The sequence below is a fragment of the Trichomonas vaginalis genome, chromosome VI, assembly GCF_026262505.1.
Source record: "Trichomonas vaginalis G3 chromosome VI, whole genome shotgun sequence".
NCBI lineage: Eukaryota > Parabasalia > Trichomonadida > Trichomonadidae > Trichomonas > Trichomonas vaginalis.
In genome coordinates, this window is record NC_067208.1 from 14,592,047 (window position 1) to 14,609,678 (window position 17,632).

The 17,632-nt window shown below is 32.7% G+C and overlaps 7 protein-coding genes and 1 non-coding gene across 8 annotated transcripts; 2 read left to right on the plus strand and 6 right to left on the minus strand.

Annotated features, from left to right (window-relative positions):
- Positions 1–346: 346 nt before the first annotated feature.
- TVAGG3_0865410 (negative regulation of mitochondrial outer membrane permeabilization protein) lies at positions 347–2,015 on the minus strand (the record flags this gene model as incomplete). Its single annotated transcript, XM_001318905.1, has 1 exon — positions 856–2,001. The coding sequence occupies one exon, from the start codon at positions 1,999–2,001 to the stop codon at positions 856–858; it is 1,146 nt and encodes a 381-aa protein (XP_001318940.1).
- A 293-nt stretch (positions 2,016–2,308) lies between these two features.
- On the minus strand, positions 2,309–3,510 carry TVAGG3_0865420 (actin; the record flags this gene model as incomplete). Its single annotated transcript, XM_001318904.2, has 1 exon — positions 2,341–3,471. One exon carries the CDS (start codon positions 3,469–3,471, stop codon positions 2,341–2,343), a length of 1,131 nt encoding a protein of 376 aa, XP_001318939.1.
- A 755-nt stretch (positions 3,511–4,265) lies between these two features.
- Positions 4,266–5,354, plus strand: TVAGG3_0865430 (uncharacterized protein; the record flags this gene model as incomplete). The annotated part of the gene is made up of 1 exon (XM_001318903.1): positions 4,314–5,282. The coding sequence occupies one exon, from the start codon at positions 4,314–4,316 to the stop codon at positions 5,280–5,282; it is 969 nt and encodes a 322-aa protein (XP_001318938.1).
- An 82-nt stretch (positions 5,355–5,436) lies between these two features.
- Positions 5,437–9,174, minus strand: TVAGG3_0865440 (uncharacterized protein; the record flags this gene model as incomplete). The annotated part of the gene is made up of 1 exon (XM_001318902.1): positions 5,593–9,174. One exon carries the CDS (start codon positions 9,172–9,174, stop codon positions 5,593–5,595), a length of 3,582 nt encoding a protein of 1,193 aa, XP_001318937.1.
- A 368-nt stretch (positions 9,175–9,542) lies between these two features.
- On the plus strand, positions 9,543–10,516 carry TVAGG3_0865450 (serine threonine-protein phosphatase family; the record flags this gene model as incomplete). The annotated part of the gene is made up of 1 exon (XM_001318901.1): positions 9,550–10,467. The coding sequence occupies one exon, from the start codon at positions 9,550–9,552 to the stop codon at positions 10,465–10,467; it is 918 nt and encodes a 305-aa protein (XP_001318936.1).
- A 269-nt stretch (positions 10,517–10,785) lies between these two features.
- Positions 10,786–12,459, minus strand: TVAGG3_0865460 (protein serine/threonine kinase protein; the record flags this gene model as incomplete). The annotated part of the gene is made up of 1 exon (XM_001318900.2): positions 10,844–12,427. The coding sequence occupies one exon, from the start codon at positions 12,425–12,427 to the stop codon at positions 10,844–10,846; it is 1,584 nt and encodes a 527-aa protein (XP_001318935.1).
- Positions 12,460–14,331: 1,872 nt separating this feature from the next.
- TVAGG3_0865470 (spectrin binding) lies at positions 14,332–17,237 on the minus strand (the record flags this gene model as incomplete). Its single annotated transcript, XM_001318899.1, has 1 exon — positions 14,663–16,549. One exon carries the CDS (start codon positions 16,547–16,549, stop codon positions 14,663–14,665), a length of 1,887 nt encoding a protein of 628 aa, XP_001318934.1.
- A 65-nt stretch (positions 17,238–17,302) lies between these two features.
- Positions 17,303–17,374, minus strand: TVAGG3_0865480. Its single transcript has one exon. It is a non-coding gene; the product is annotated as a tRNA-Gln (tRNA).
- Between the last annotated feature and the right edge of the window lie 258 nt (positions 17,375–17,632).

The window sequence follows — 17,632 nt, forward strand, 5'->3', positions numbered from 1 at the left end:
TTTAACAGCATGTAATGCCTAATTAGCTATGTTTAGCTGCTGATGTCAATCAAAACACTTAAATATTTACATTTATTATTTCAATAAGCAACCAAGGGAAAAAATTAATTTAAAATAAAATTTGCAATCAGTTATTTTCGTTTCTTATTGAGATCAGACTTTCTGTTATGTTAAATAATTTTTAAATCAAGATTCAAGTAGTTTATTCATCACTATTTTGATAATGATTCCTTTTTGTATTACGATACTTCCCTACATGTCCAATAGACTACTCTGAATTTTAAATTTAAGCAAATTCATTCATCTTTTCTCCATTTCTTATTATTGCATAGGCTATTTGTAAGTTCGCTATTGTTTACTCTTTGTGGCAAAATTAATCCGATTTTGTTATCTGCTATCGTAACTGAATATCGTATAACAACTTGATTCTCTATTATTTTACCTTTGATTTCATACTTTTTGAGGATGATCTATTGATGTTTCTAAAATATATATATATCAAACTAAGGATGTATTAAGAGATATCGAATATTTTTACTATACACTAATGCGGCTATTCAGGAACATGTTGAATTTTGAAGAGAAAAAACTTGAAAAAAAAATATAAAATACAAATTTATGGATAAAACAACAAATTAAATAAGTTTCAATCTAGTTAGGACAGTGATAGTGTATAATATTAAAATAAAGATTAGTAAAATAATAATTCTTGATATAAAGAAAATTCTAAAGAAAACATATTGATTTCGGATAAGTCATCTATAATATAATAATTTCAATGCATTTTCGTTTGATCTTCCGACAAAAAATTTTTTTTCATACATAAAGAACTGATTGTGATCAAAATGACACAGATTACAGTGTCTTTAAGGTAACATCTGTAGCAGTTTCTTCATTTTCTGATGGAACGTCGGATAATTCGTTTTCATCGGGAACTTGTTCATAAATAATCCATGGGAGTTGAATTTTCTGGTCATATATTGCAACTCCGATGATAGAAATGATGAAACCGCAAACTTGTGGAATCGAAAACAATTTTGCGCTTTCTCCTACGTTTGTATTGTTTGTTAAGTAATGTGCGCATATAGAGAATATCCACACAACTATTGGTGATATTGATTCGAACTCATTCCTCTTTCTAGCGCTCAAATGAGAAATAACAATAACACCGATATAACCGTAGATTCCAACAATGACGGCAATGAATACGAACATGATTGGTAAGTTCGAGGACATGCCAAACATTTGTAGAGATTCGTATGTATTTTCGTAAACTAAAATTGGAGAAGTTGGAGTGGAGATATGAACAAAAGGAAGGCCAACACATGTTGTTAAGAACCATCCCCATGCACCTTCACAGACCATGATGACATATGAGCTTGTTAAAATCTCATGAAGCATAATTTCTTCAATTTTTGTCTGACCTGCTTTGATTAACTCTGCGAATAACATGAAAATAATGGCATAAAGTGTATCTGATGGATCATTATCCTGATATCTATCAGCGAAAAGAGCAGATGTGCCACTGAGCATAACACCGATGAAAATGATCAAAAGAGCAGTCCATTCGAGTAAGATGGAGTGTGATTGTTCCGATCCTGATGTAATTAATGTAGTGAAAATAAGACCAAAGAATTGAACTGATTTCCAAACTGAAGGTGATAAATATATTAAAGAGTAGATCTGGAAAACTGTTGAAACAACCATGCAACATGCTGGTAATGCGCATGCTCTAAATAAGTGCCAAGTAACAGTTTTATCATTCTTGAAACATTTTGTTGTAAAAAGTAAAGGAATAGAACATAAAACGTATCCACTGAATACACCCCATGTTATTAACCATGGTTTTTGGAAAGGAAGTGTAAGACCATTTTTCCATTTGAATGAACCAAGCAACAATGCGTTTGCAAGTACAGGATATAAAGCTGATGCGACAATAAAGATTGTGGTAATCAATATTGATACTAATTTTGTATCAGGAATTGCATTTTCTTCATTCATAATTTTTGTTTTTTTCACGATAAAAAATTCTATCTCATATTTAAAAATTTCATGATAAAATTTATCAACAACTTTATTACATGTAGAATTTTGTAATAATTGCTGATGGGTATTCAAAAATCAAAAAAGTGACATAAAATTTTGTTTTATCGCTATATCATCGAACATTTCTGAACTATGATTAAAAAAAATAAACATTATCTCATGAATACTGATGATTAAAATGAGTGGTTTGTGCAATTATCCTTAAATTATCTTCACTTTGGAAACAAATCTGAGATAAATTTTCATAAAAAAAGGAAAAAAGTTGATAAATTATAAAATATATACCGAAGTTGTTTAGAAGCACTTGCGGTGGACGATGGATGGGCCAGCCTCGTCGTATTCCTCCTTGGTGATAACCATCTGTGGGAATGTAGCGAGGGAAGCAAGGATGGAGCCACCGACCCAAACGGCGTACTTACGCTCTTCTGGAGCGACGATCTTGACCTTCATTGTTGGTGGAGCAAGAGCTGTGATTTCCTTGTCAAGACGTTCGGCGATGCCCTGGAACATTGTTGTGCCACCAGAAAGAACGATGTTAGCGTAGAGATCCTTACGAACATCGATATCGCACTTCATGATGGAGTCGAAGAGTGTCTTGTCGATACCATCATATTCCATACCATCGAAGTATGGCTTGAAGAGCATTTCTGGGCAGCGGAAGCGCTCATTGCCGATTGTGATGACGTTGCCATCTGGAAGTGTGTAGTTGACGTTGATAGAGGAGTCTGTAGCGGCCTTCTCCATTTCAGCATCGAAGTCGAGGGCGACATAGCAAAGCTTCTCCTTGATGTCACGAACGATTTCCTTTTCGGCTGTTGTGTTGAAAGCATTGCCACGCTCTGTGAGAAGCTTGACCATCCAGGCTGTGAGATCACGGCCAGCGAGGTTAAGTCTCATGATGGCGTGTGGAAGGGAGTAGCCTTCGTAAATTGGAACTGTGTGGGAAACACCATCACCAGCATCGAAAACGATTCCTGTTGTACGGCCAGAAGAGTAGAGGGAAAGAACGGCTTGGATGCCGACATAGAAGGATGGGACGTTGAATGTGTCGAACATGAGGGAGATCATTTTCTCACGGTTAGCCTTTGGGTTGAGTGGGGCTTCTGTAAGAAGAACTGGGTGCTCTGTTGGGTCAACACGAAGTTCGTTGTAGAATGTGTGGTGCCAGATCTTTTCCATATCATCCCAGTTGTTGACGATGCCGTGTTCAATTGGGTACTTGAGGATGAGGACACCAGCCTTGGAGCAAGCTTCATCACCAACGAAGACATCCTTGGCGTTGCCACCAACTAATTGTTGTTTGTACTTTGGACGGCCGACAACGGATGGGAAAACAGAGCGTGGGGCTTCATCACCGGAGAAGCCAGCCTTGCACATACCAGAGCCGTTATCGATAACGAGTGTCTGAACGTCTTCTTCAGCCATTAGAAGAGAATGTGAAGTGAATTATAATTTTGATAATGTCCCTGAAATTTTTCGGGCAAGATGAACTGTTCTGTCACTTTTATCGGATTAGTGGATTCGTCATATTTTATGCGAAATTCACTCGCGATCTAAATATAAGATTATTATTTCATAATATCATTAGTTTTTAGAAAATTGGTTGATAGAGCTGACTTTTTCATGTTGAATTTCTAAATTGTCCCTTGTTACATCATTTGTTTACAAAATCAGTTAACGATGTAACTAATAGAAATAATGTATGTCCCTACCTTCACTTGGATCGATTAAAATGTATTGAAAGTCAATTTGAAAAATTGAATATTTTTTTCAAACTCTAAAATTTGGAAAATCTCGTGCCTAGATTATATCTAATTGATTTGTATAAGTTAAAGTGTAAATGATAAGATAATTTTGGTCAATTTTCCTATAAAATAGGAGTATATATGATAATATAAGATACAAATGTTGCTTATTTATCATAGTATATTATTACAATATGAATTAAAATAAATTTAGAAATTTATTGAATGAAGGGGAAAATATATCTTACACTAAAAATAATCATAGAAAGTTGTTTTACATCATATCAAGCCGTCCTGTTAAGTAAAATTGGAGTGACAATTTTAATTTGATTTTTCTGAAAATCTCTTCAATGGATTTTTCCCATTTTGCAATATATACTTCGTGTATATATACCCTATGTTAATATATGCATCTCATGAAAAAATCACCATCAGCAAATGTTTTTTGTCTGAATCAATGAATATTAATGATGACGATAGATTGTATTTGGCCGAGATTGGAATCAGCAAAATCAGAAAGAAATGTCAATCGAAGAGCAGCCTGAAGGGAAAATTATAAACGAAGAAGAACAGAATAATGATATAGTTCTTGCAAATCAACCGAACAGAAATAATTTTCAAGAAGAAGAGGAAGATTCGTACAATGAAGAAGAAGAAATAATAGGTGAAGCACAAATAGCTGAAGGTGAAGCAGATCTGCCAGAATACAGGCCTAAAATTACAGTTGCACCTGGAAAAAGTATGTATGTATGCCTTATTATCATTTCTGTACTTATGGTCTTAAATTTCGCACTCAGCTTTGTAAAGACACCATCTGGTGACGAAATAGCAGACCCTGAAAAACTAGTTAAAAAGCTTATTGCTGATATTGGCTCTCAATTATATCAAGGAATTGGAGATAGAGATTTAACTCATTATTATTATAATTTACAAAACTTAGGCCATATGTTAAATCTAAGTGACTACAAGAAGATCGTTATTGATCAATTTAGGCAATCAGGTCTTGAATATTCACTTAAGAAAGATTTAATGAATTTAGCTTCAAACTGCGACTACGAACATTACAGAGCAATCTCAAAAGTAATCTTCATGGTTTTTAACGATTTTATTTTAAATAATTACGAAATTTCTTTTGATAGGAAGTTTATCAAAGCTATAATGCATGGATGCATGGGATTTGAAGATGTTACTGATCTTTTATTCATCAATTTGAGAGCTCTCAGCTATATGGGTTACTACCAATCCCAAAACAACGCAATTAGTGTAATTACAACAGAACTACCAAAGATGGAAAGCGGACCATGGTATAACCCAGCATTAGATTATATTAATAAGGTTGTTTCTGAGACAAAACTCCCACAAGCGACACAAAACAAAATTGGTAAATTTATGGATCAAATTCCTCTTGAAAATCTCGGTTATAATGCTAAAACTTCTTATAACTCAATCAAAGAAAACCTTGTTTGCGTAGAACACATTGCAAACAAATAAGAAATTTTATGTTTTTTTATTTTTAGAATTGTCATAATAAACTATAGTATTTTTAGAATATTTCAACTCCAGAAACCTAAGTACATTCGTAAACATTAATATTTATCTTTAAAATTTCAAAAAACAAAATCATTCAATTGGTTTTTCATTAAAACAGAAAAATCTTATGTTCTGGTAGTTACTTAAGCTTTACGTTTTAATAATTTCACTTAATTGGCTCTTAAATCAAAACATTTCAATATCAATTTGAGATCTTATGAAAAAAATAGATAATTGATTAGTAAAACATAACAAACAAATAACAAATTGTTTAATATTGATTCATTAATCTTCTTATTCTTGATCCGAAAGAAGCATGAGATTCAAGTGGTCTTTCTTCCTTCTTTTCCATCAAAGCTTCTAATTTCTGCCTTGCAGTCATCTCTTCCAATGGTTTCGGAGGCTGAATTATTTCATCGAATCTGCTTTTGTCATTTTGATGAGATATATTAGCTTTTTCGTATATTTCATCTGATATTCTCATATAAGGATTGATTGGCATTAAGTCTTCTTCATTTGCAGCTCTCATTTTCGGAACTTTTGGTAAATCTGGTTGTCTTGGACTTCTCTTTGAAAGACTCTGTGATCTATGTTCATGGACAACATCATGATGATGGTGGTGTGGTGATATTTCATGTCTATGTGGTGAATAATCTTGATATCTTGGAGAAATTTCGTTCATTCGTGGAGATTGATATTGCCTGTGTGGTGAAAACTCCTGGTGTCGTGGAGAATGTTCATGGTGAGGACTTTCCCCATGTATTCTCCTTAAAAATTCATTTTGGTGATGGTTGTCACTTTTTGTTGGTATTTTTTCATTATGATGGGGAAAATCATCATTATGATAGTATCTTTCGTCTCTCCTTGAATGATTTTCGTGATGGTGATGGGAAATGACGCTCCGATGATGATGAGGTTGAGGAGAATATGAAACTGAATACGAATAAGGACGAGAATAGTAGGAATACGTGGATTCTGTCTCAGAATATGAATAAGGTGGTGTTTGTACCCTTCCTACACCAGAAACAAAAGGTTCTGGGAACAAATTTTGTTTTGGATAATTTTCTTGAGGAATTTCATTTGATTTGTGGTTGTTTGGCTCATTATATGATGATCTCCTTTGTTTCTTGATCCTTTGTGATGTAGGAGAACGTAATTTGTACTCATTTCTTGGATTTTCTTCTTTAACTTCGAAATACTGCATATTATTAGTATTTTCTATTACTAACTGTTGTGGTCTCTGCTTTGTTGGTGAACTTGGTGCTGTTTTATTCCTAATTTTGTAAATTTCTGTATTTATTTGGAGTTTTTCTTCTGTTTCTGGCTTTATTCTTCTATTCTTCTTCTTTCTAGGCTGTTGGATAACTTCTTGTTCATTTATATCCGCTTCATCATCGTATTCTTCCTCTAATTTCTTTTGTTTTTTAGTTTTCTTTGGAATTTCATCGATTTGTTTTTCAACTTTTGGTTTCTTTCGTTCTCTCTTCTTTTGTTCTTGTTCCTGGTTATCTGGCTCTTGTTTTTTCTTCTTTTTCGGAGAAGATTGTATTTGATCCAAAGAAAATTCATTTGTTTTCTTCTTACTTGGCGAAATAAGGACAGAATCGAAGTTTCTGACTGATTTCTTCCTTGGAGAATATTCATCATCCATTGAAATTTTTTTAATTTCGTCATCAGAAATTTTTTTCATTTCGTCGTCAGTAGAAACCTTCCTGATCTCATCATCGGTGGAGAACCTGTCCAATCTAGAGTTGGACATATGATATTCGCTGACAAAATCTGACATTTGTTGGGAAATTGTTTTTTTATCCTCTGGAAGCTGAATTATTACACTTGCGCTATCCATCAGTGCAAAACTTGAGCTCTGGCATATCCTAGAAGTCAGGAATTTGTCTTTTGGAATATCTTTCATTGAATCTGATTTTTCTCGAGAAATATAAAGAGTTTTTTCCTTTTTACGCTTAGTTGTTAAAAGGAATGGCTTTATATATGGTGATTTCTCTGGTATATTGATGTTTTGGCTCAAAAATGTTGAGATTTCTTCCGGTTTTTTGAAGTTTGTCAAAGTTTGATCGTAAATTTCTTTCGGAATTTTGTTTTTCGCTTTCAGTTCCATGAAATCTTCGATGGGAAACAGGAAATTCGTCTTTAAACTGCCTCCTGCCGTTTCTAATAATGTAACTATCGAATCGTACGTCGCTGGATGATTATTATCGCATGCAACGACCTGTAATGTCGATTTCGGAGAGAATAGATCACCAATTTTCACTAATGATTCATCAGGAATTTTATTATTCGATAAATCAATTTCTTTTATCGAAGTTTTGGCTAAAGCAGCGACTACTTTGGATACTGATGATGCCAGAAATCTTTCTTCGCTACCTTGAATGGACAAATAATGAAGAGAAGTCGTAATTTTGATGAAATGACAAAGTAAATCGAGTTCTGGAGAGGTTTCCGTGAAGATTCCATCAAGATGAAGAGACTTTAAGCACGTGGATTTCCGAAGGTACTCGAAAAAACTAAATCCAACTGGATTTGAATTCCAATTTAAAGAAATCAACGGAAAATTCAAGCTTTGATCAAATTCTGTTGATAACTTCTCGAATTCATCTTGTTGGACTTTGGCTTTCGATAAATCAATGTGTAATCCAAGTTCTTTTCTCAATGAAATCACTTTGAACATATTTACAAGAGTTCCTTCAGCCCAAGTAACACCACTCGCCTTCAATTTCGTTAATGATTTCGGAAATTGAATTGCATTCGGTGGAAATCTGTCACATTTATTAAAACTTACGTCAAGAGTTCTTAAAAGAGGTAATTGAGTAATGTGGATGATATCTTCAATAAGAAGATCACAATTGGCAACAGAAAAGTAAACAAGACGCGGAACATTCGGAATTAAATTGATTAAATCTAATTGAGGCGTATTATCAAGATTTAAATATGCTAAATTCATCATCATGTTTGCTGTAAAGAAGTTTGTGTAAAACGAAAGCTTCGTTTCTGGAGAAAACGCGTTATGAAGTGAAAGTGAAACAATTGACTTAACATCGCAAAAATTGGATAGCGAAGCCATATGCTTTGGCTGTAAACATGAGTTTGACAATTCTATTCCGCATATTTTAGTTACATCAACATGAGAAAAAGTGTCAAAAAATTTACAAAAATGACGAGCTTTTCCTTCTAGAGATATAAATTCTAGTAATCTGATCTTGTCGATCTTTTCTGTTAAGTAATCCGCGATTATTTCGTTTCTATTCGGTGGAAATATCAGTCCTTTGAAAGGTAAGCAGAATGATATACTTTTCATTATGTATTTGAGGTACAGCATCTTGTAGTCTTTGTCTGGAATCCGAATAATTGTTTCATTAGTTACGAAAAAGCGATTTAGCAAATTTTCGATTTTCTTGGGATAAGGAAGTAGTCTTAACTCGGAATATTGCTTTAGGCGTAGTAAGCATGCTCTCTTTGATGGATTTGGTTTCTCTGAAATAAATTCATTTAATCCGACTTGATTTAGTTGATTTACTGTGAAAAGATTCAGTAAGTTGTAAACAATCGTTTGGTATATTTGCGCTGCATTTGTAAATGATTCTAATTGAATTTTTCCTTGTTCGAATTTTAGCTTGATTCTCTCTTTTTCACGTGATATTTTCATGAGTCCAAGCCATACATATTCTTTTTTGAATGTAAGTCCATCTGGTGAATATAAATCTAGTGAATAATCAGAAATTACAACTAATCCATCACGTTTCCATCCCATGGAGTTTTCTTGACAGATAGTGGAGTACATTGGGTGGCGTCCTCTTGCTAAGGCATGAGTCTCAGCAATTTCAGACGCCTTTTCCATTTCCTGTCAAAAAAAAACGTCTGAGTTTATGATATCATAAGTTTTTATCACATAATACTAATATCAATAACATATCCATAATTTTTTCTTCATAAACATGCTCTTTTTAAAAACAATTTTCATTTTTGATTTCAATTTTTTCAATAAATTTATTGAATATAACTTAATTCTTTGTATACTTTTGTGTTTATTATTTTATGATTATTAATTTTGAAATATCTTGATGATTCAGAGATTTGGATTTGAAAAATTGCAAATAACTTTATAGTTGTTATACAAAAATTAATGTATTATTAGAGTATATTAGATTTATAAAGTAAAAAGAGGTGATGGGAGAAAAAAAGTGCCGCTAAAAAAATTTTTTTTATAAAAAAAATGAACGCTGGAGATTACGACAAAGTTCTTGAACACCTCAGAGCCGGTAAGCATCTTGATGAGAAATGCATCATCTTGATCTTAAGGAAATTGCAGGAAGTTCTTTACGAAGAGCCAAATGTTATCAAATTAAATGCACCAATCACAGTTTGTGGTGATATTCACGGACAGTTATTTGACTTATTCGAATTGTTCCGTATTTCCGGAGATCCAGCTGATACAAAATACCTTTTCCTCGGAGATTATGTTGATCGCGGCTATTTCTCACTTGAAACATTCATGTACTTAGCCACATTAAAACTTAAGTACCCAACACAAATTTGCCTCCTTAGAGGAAATCACGAATGCCGCCAAGTCAGCAAACAGTACGGTTTTTACAATGAATGCGTTCAGAACTACGGTCATGCAGGTATCTGGAACCTCTGCCAGGAAACATTCGATATTCTTCCAATGGCAGCTGTAATCGAAGATAAAATTTTCTGCGTCCATGGAGGTCTCTCACCCGAAGTTCTCCTTATCGAACAAATCTCGCTCTGCGATCGTCAAATCGAAATTCCAACCAACGGCGCCATTGCTGATCTTTATTGGTCTGATCCTGACGAAGTTCAGAGCTGGAGTGTCAGCTCTCGTGGTGCTGGATGGCTTTTCGGTCAGCCACAGACAAATATTTTCTGCCAAAACAACAAGATTAATCTCATTGCTCGTGCTCATCAACTTGTTATGGATGGCTACGAATATAAATTCGATGAAAAGGTTATTACTGTTTGGTCAGCTCCTAACTACGGTTATAGAACAGGAAACATCGCTTCTGTTATGAAATTAGACGCTCAGCTTAACCGCGAACTCCGTATCTTCAAGGAAGTTCCAGAAATTAGCTCTCAGAAGCCACAGGACTTTGTCCCTCACTATTTCACATAAAAATAATTGATTTTCTTTTTTTACTTATTAAATCTATAAAAATTATCCATTTTTATTATTCCTTAAACTATATTTATTGGATTTAGGTGCTTTTATGCTTTCAAAAATTTCCAAAAAAAATTCGAAAATCAGAAAATATTTTGAAAATTCTTTGATTTTATCATTATTTTTAGAAAAATGAAAAAATTTTGGAAAAATAAATCAGTAGAATTATATTAATTTATGTATTTAACATATTTTTCTATTAAAATCTATGAGTATTTTTCAATTTTTTAAATAAATAATAATATTTTTAAGAAAAAACAATGAAAATGTAAATTAATTAACACATAATTTTTTATACAACAGACCTTAGTCTTAAATATAATAAAATAAATCAAATAAATCCGTTATCTTCGTCAATAACCTGGTTGTCGTTATCATCGCTATCTTCTTCATCGCTTGTTCCCTCGTTAATGAGATCCTTCATGTCGAGGATTTCATTTTCTAAGGCTGTACAGAACGCGGTGAATGTTTCTGGAGTTCCCTCCATTAAGTAGGTCGTAGCGAGTGCTTTGTCGTTGACAACGTTAACCTGAACACTGACGTATATTCCCATGTCGAGATGTCTGCAAATAATTGTAAAATCATCTGGATGGAACCACTGCATTCCGAGAGCTCTGACTGTTCTCTGTACAGCGAGCATTGTATAAACGAGTGGCATTCCTGTAACGTCGATGTTGTTGACGTGTTCGTATTCGATGTTTTCTGGCTCTGGCAAATCCCATTCGGCCTTCTTGGCGTAGGACATTGGCTCTCCTCTGTGAGATGCTGGCTGTGCCAATAGAGCGTGGCGGTGGAACATCTCAGAACCGACGATTTGGAAGGCTTGGTTGGCTGGTTCTACGATGAGAGCGTTGTCTGTAAGGTTATGAGATGCAACTCCAGATGCTGACTGTGACCAGTCGATCTGATCGAGTGCAAGTCGAGATGTACAAAGATGGAAGAATATCTTGGAGATAGCAGGCTGTGGGTTAGTCAATTCCTCCATAAGATCATCAGCATCGGGATAGCCGATTTTGAGAAGGGTCTCAATGACTTCTTGTGTAATTCTTTCTGTAGGAATTGGAATATTGTAGGAGGATAAAGGTAATGGTGTTGGGAATACGTATTCTGGGTTAATATCTCCACGGAAACACTCATGGGCCTTGATCTGGGCTATTGAGATTCTCTTTGTTGGATCAATTGTCAACATTCCACGGATCAAGTCCTTGACGCGGGTTGGAAATTGCGGCATTGTATATAAGCCTCTTTTGACTTTGCCAAGAAGGACTCTGATGTTGGGGTCATCGAATGGGAGAAATCCGGCCAAAAGGGCATATAAAATAACGCCGCAGCTCCAGACATCAGCAGCACGACCATCGTATGGCTCTCCCTTAATGACTTCGGGAGCAGCGTAGTGTGGAGATCCACATGATGTTGAAGCAATATTTGATTTTACAACACGAGCGAATCCAAAATCGGCAATCTTAATATTAAGATTCTCATCCAGGAGAATGTTTTCTGGCTTAAGATCACGATGGCAAATGCCTAAAGAGTGGAGATATTCCAGACCATAAATAATTTGTCTGAAAAAGTTCATCGCAACATCTTCAGGAAGGAAACGGTGCTGTACTAGATAGTCGAATAATTCTCCTTTTACGGCATAGTCGGTAACAATATAAAGGTGACGGGGAGATTCGAGGATATCTATGAGTTTGAGCAAATGAGGATGATCAACTAAACGCATTAATGCAATCTCACGTTGAATTTTTACTTCCAAATTTGGTCTGTTTTGGAATAAAGATTTTTTAACGATTTTGACAGCAACATGCCTGTTATTGACTTTATCAAATGCAAGCTTGACTTTTCCAGTTGTTCCTTGACCAATCTGGCGGATGAAATGGTACTGGCCACCAAGATCCTGCTGACTATCTTCCATCTTACGACCAACACACGTCCTCTCAATTTTTGTGTTGGTTTTGATCGTTGAAGTTCACCTCAATTTTGTCAGGAGATTTGCGTGAATCGTTTCTCAATGTTTTTATACATTGAGAGGACATGTTTTTAAATTAATTATTTGCCTTTTTAACACAATTTTTCTTCACATTGAGCCCATTTGAAATAATTTTTGAGTATCTTTGCTCAGGTTAATTCATATGTTATAATTTTTAACTTTGGGAATTTTCGCTATTTCCAAATTGAATGCGTTTACATTCTTGATTCAAAATCGAATCACCTCACAAAGCTACATTCCTTCAAAAATGTATTTATATCTCACATTCGTCATTACTTTACTGACTAACCTCTGATTTGTTGCATTACAATCCAAAACAATGGATAATCAATCGATTTTTGAAGACGATCTGGATCAAATTCGATTTATGTAAGGGTTTCGTTTTGCTAAAATTGTCACTTTTATAGCATATTTGTTTTTGGATGTTTTGCGAAACCAAAAAAAAACTATGATATACAATGTGTGTGTAAAGAAAATACTTTATTTACTAGTTAAAAAATCATTTGGTATTGATCAAGTTATTTTTTCTGGATAAGATATTATATGGATAATTGGATAGAAAATACAATTATATAATCTTGTACCTGGTTTAATTAAGCTAATTGTCATCAGAAACTTGTAATTTTTATGAATTTCAGATTTTCTTTTCATTACTGCTTTTCTTAATAGGTCAAGTTCTTATTTACGTATAAAGTATGATATTTACAAATATCAAGTTATCATGTTTTTTGAGAAATTATGAGAAACAAACAAAAATGAAAAAGATAGGAATAGCAATGAATAGTGATGTGGGTATAGAAAATGTAAGAGATATGAATGCAAAGCAATCAGTATTTAGGATATTGACCATAGATTTCGAAAGAAAAATGCTGCATATTGAGCGAAAACTATGATTATATTATAAGGCTGTCATTTAAAGCATAATGAAACTATTCCCTTTTCATTTTAATCGAATAAGATAGTAAAGATTTTGAATTAGCTAGAAACTGATGAGATGTTTTCACAAATCAGATTTTTAATCTCTATAATGCATAATTCACTCAATATCTCAATTTTGATATTGCGAGATATTTTTGCTATCGGTTTCGCAATTTTGACACAATAGCAAGAGGGTTCTATAAGCATTATTATCAACGTAGAATCTGAATATCATATCAGAAAATGTCGCAAATCTGACATTTACCCGACCAAATAGCAAAAATAATTGAATACTTTTCGCAAAAACTTTAAAAATCGATAAAAATATGAAATATAGATATTAAAGAGACTTTTTATATAATATTCATAAAGATTTTCCAAAAATATGATACCGCAAAATTAAAAAAGTGACGTCTTGAGTGGAGTCAAAGGTCGAAATTGCTAGCTAAATGTTTTTTTAGCGAAATTGCGTATTGTACGTTTTTTTCGCAAAACGAAACCCTTAATTTATGCTGTGCAGAATATCTGATACAATCTAAGTGAATGCATATTCTTTCAATTATGCTTCTAAAAACATTACAGGAAATATAATTTTCTTCATTTTTCTTCTATTATTCATTTATTTTCAATTTTATCTGTTACTCACACTAGAATTACATTTGCCAATTCTATAACTCGTAAATTACGAACAAATTACAGGAAATTGAAAGAAAGTTTGATCTGCGAATGAAAAAAAGGATATTCTCTTGCTGAATATGAATCACATTAAAATATTTTGCACTCATATTTTTATCATAAACCCTAATATAATTTTGCTTTTAACTATTAAAGATATTAACTATCAATAGTGGTAGTATCATAAACAAAAATACATGAAAATAATACGTAAACCAAAATTTTGTTATTACTTGAAAATATCAAAAAATCAATATTTATTTTAACATATTTAAGAGTAATTTAAACACAGTTTGCTATTTGTACACATCCGATTACTAATCACATACGAAATATATAACTTTCTAATTAATTCTACATACTGAAGAGCATCTTTCTGTATAGACTTCTGCTCCATATTCAATAAGTAATGCAGCTATGTTTCTGCTATCTGAATTCAATGCAACTTGAAATGCCGTTTTTCCCATTTTATCCCTTATATTTACATCAATGTGATTGTCAAGTAGGAGCCGAGCTATATCTTTAGAATGATTTCTAGCTGCAAGATGTAAAGCTGTACGTCCTTTATTATCTTGAGCATTGATTTTTGCTCCATGCAAAATAAGGAATTCTGTAATTTTGTGATAATATTTTTTGCACAGCGATGTGAAGAACTGAAAGTCCATGTGTATCTTTTGTATTAATATCAGCACCATTATCTATAAGAATTTTAGTTATTTCTTTATTATTTTTGGCTACTGCAATGAAAAGACTAGAATTAATATCTTCTTTATTATAAACGTTTATGCCATATGAGATAAGTAGTATAACAACATCTTTACCATTGTTTCCTGCTGCGTAATAAAGAGGAGTATGACCACCATTATCTTTAATATTAACATTTGCACCATGCAAAATAAGACATTCTGCAATATCTTTATAATTTTGAGAAGCTGCATGATGCAATGCTGACAAACCTAAATCAGTTTTCGCATTTATTTCTGCACCATTTGAAATTAGTAGTTCTACAATCTCTTTCAAATTCCTACGTGTTGCAAAAATAAGAGGAGTAATTCCATATTTACCCTTGAAATTGATATCAGCACCATGAGAAATAAGAAATTTTGAGGCTTCTTTGTGGTGACTTAATATAGCAAAATATAGTGGCGTAGCTTTTTCTTTTGCTTTATCATTGACATCTGCTCCATTTGTAATTAAAATATTTAATACATCTACAGAATTGTTAGCAGCCGCAAAATGAATTGCAGATTTTTTGGTTTTGATTTCTTTTTCATTAATATTTGCACCATTTGAAATTAGAAACCCCGCAATTTCTTTACAGTTATATATGGACACTATTTGGAGAGCAGTTTGTCCCGCAAGATCTTTTGCGTTCAAATCAGCATCTCTTAATATTAAAAGCTTAGCGATTTCTATATAGTTATTCTTAACTGCATAAAGCAAAGGAGGGTTATCTAAATTACTTCTTAGATTAATTATTGTTTTGCAAACTTCATCATTTTCTAATAATAATTTACAAATTTCATAATTATTGTAAGTAGTTGCAACACTAAGAAGAGTTCCTAAGACAGGATCTATATATGCATAATCGAAATCATTGTGCTTGAGAATTTCGAGTGATTGCGGAATTGCTGCACACCATGGAATTATTGAATTCTTATCTTTCTCGAACATAAGGAAAAGTGCTTTCAAGTTTTGTGAGAGAATAACTGCAGAAGTCTCAATATCTTTAATATCACAAATATCATGTTCTATAATATATTTCAAGAATTCATCGTTATGAGATCTAACAGTGCAATATAAGCAGGCCTCATCAATTTCATGTTTTTTTAAACATTCATTGATGATGTCGGTATTTTCTCCAATTAATGAGTATTGAAGACATTGTGGCGTTATTTTTTTGTTTAAATTTGAAAGAAGGAAAAAGAAAATGTTCACTGATCCAAAATAAGCTGCAGCTTCAATAGCTGAAAGAGGAGGGAAGTTAAAAACATCTATGTAAATATTATCAATTGCTATTTCAGTTATGTTTCTCATAAATCTGTCGATTTGATCATACATTATTATATATTCGATTTCATCTTCTTTTGGGAATTCTTTCAAGTCTAAATTAACTTTATAAACGTTATTAGAATTTGGGGCAATATTTATGTTTATTTGATCAGATGTTCGGCGCAAAACATTATATTCGGATGTGGAAAAAGTGTATTTAGTAAAGATTTGATTGATAATATTCAAATAAAGTCGAACAGATCGATAATTGAATTGAATAGCTACGAACAAGCTTGAAACCAAGTCAGTTATATGCATTTGATATTTGGAAATCAGAACAGAATCAATTAAATGTAAAACGTCCTCGAGAGAAGCAGTTGATTGCAAATGAAAGAGCCCATGGTACGTATCTATGAATTCATCATATTGCTTTAGATAATCATTGCTCATCAGATCAATCATGGTATTTTTTTTTAAAAGTGACATTTTTGAATTTTTTTTTTGATGAGTTCTTACCAAAATATATCTCGTTCTCAAAACCAACAGCAAACACAATCGAATCAAAAGAATCAGCAAAGCACATCGAATTCTTCATATCAACAACAACGCAACAAAAAAGATGATGATTATTGCAACAATAATCCGTGCACATGCAGTGGAAGGAACCCATATATGTGCTGTGGTGGTATAAATCTATTTCAATGAGTCGAATATTTGCTTTTTTCTTCCTTAATTTTGTTTATTTTTATTGCTCTTTTAAACACCTAATCCTAAAAGTTGAAATTCAGTATGCATTATAAAAATACGCATATCCTTACAATCTTCTTTATTTTCAACAAAAAAGAATGATATCTTGAATAATTACTTGGTGATGAGATTCAAAACCTTATCGAATTAATATTTTCTATACAGCCAATTTTGTCATTCATACTAAACTTCCAAAACTTAATGATTGTATTTATTTTTTTTATATTTCATAATAAGTCCTTGGTATTTGTCATTGCATGATAGCTTGCTTAAATTTAATTTTAAACGGATCTAGATTTTCCTAATCTTGCTTAAGGATTTTAAATTAAATTGAATTTTAATTAAATATAATAATAACAATAACAGGGAAATGTTTTCTAAAAATGGAAATAGATATGTTTTACCTGAATTCTTTCTATTTACCAAGATACTAGATGTATTGCGTGAAAGATTAAAAAAGAAAAATTTTGGTTCCACCAGGAATCGAACCTGGATTTAGGGATTCAGAGTCCCCAGTGATAGCCATTACACTATGGAACCTTCACAGTTGATTGAAAAATATTAAATATAAAACAGTAAAAGGATACTTGCTCATAAATTCACCCCAATAAAACATCTATATCTTACAATGTCGAGATATACTTCCAATAATTTTGAATCTCACCATACTAATTAATAAGGTTTAAACCACTTTTATTTCTTCTTTACATATTCCTTACTTTATCTCTAAATCCTCGTCCTTACACCTATGAACAATTTCTCTAATCCAAATAGTTAATATTAAAATAAGTAGAAAAT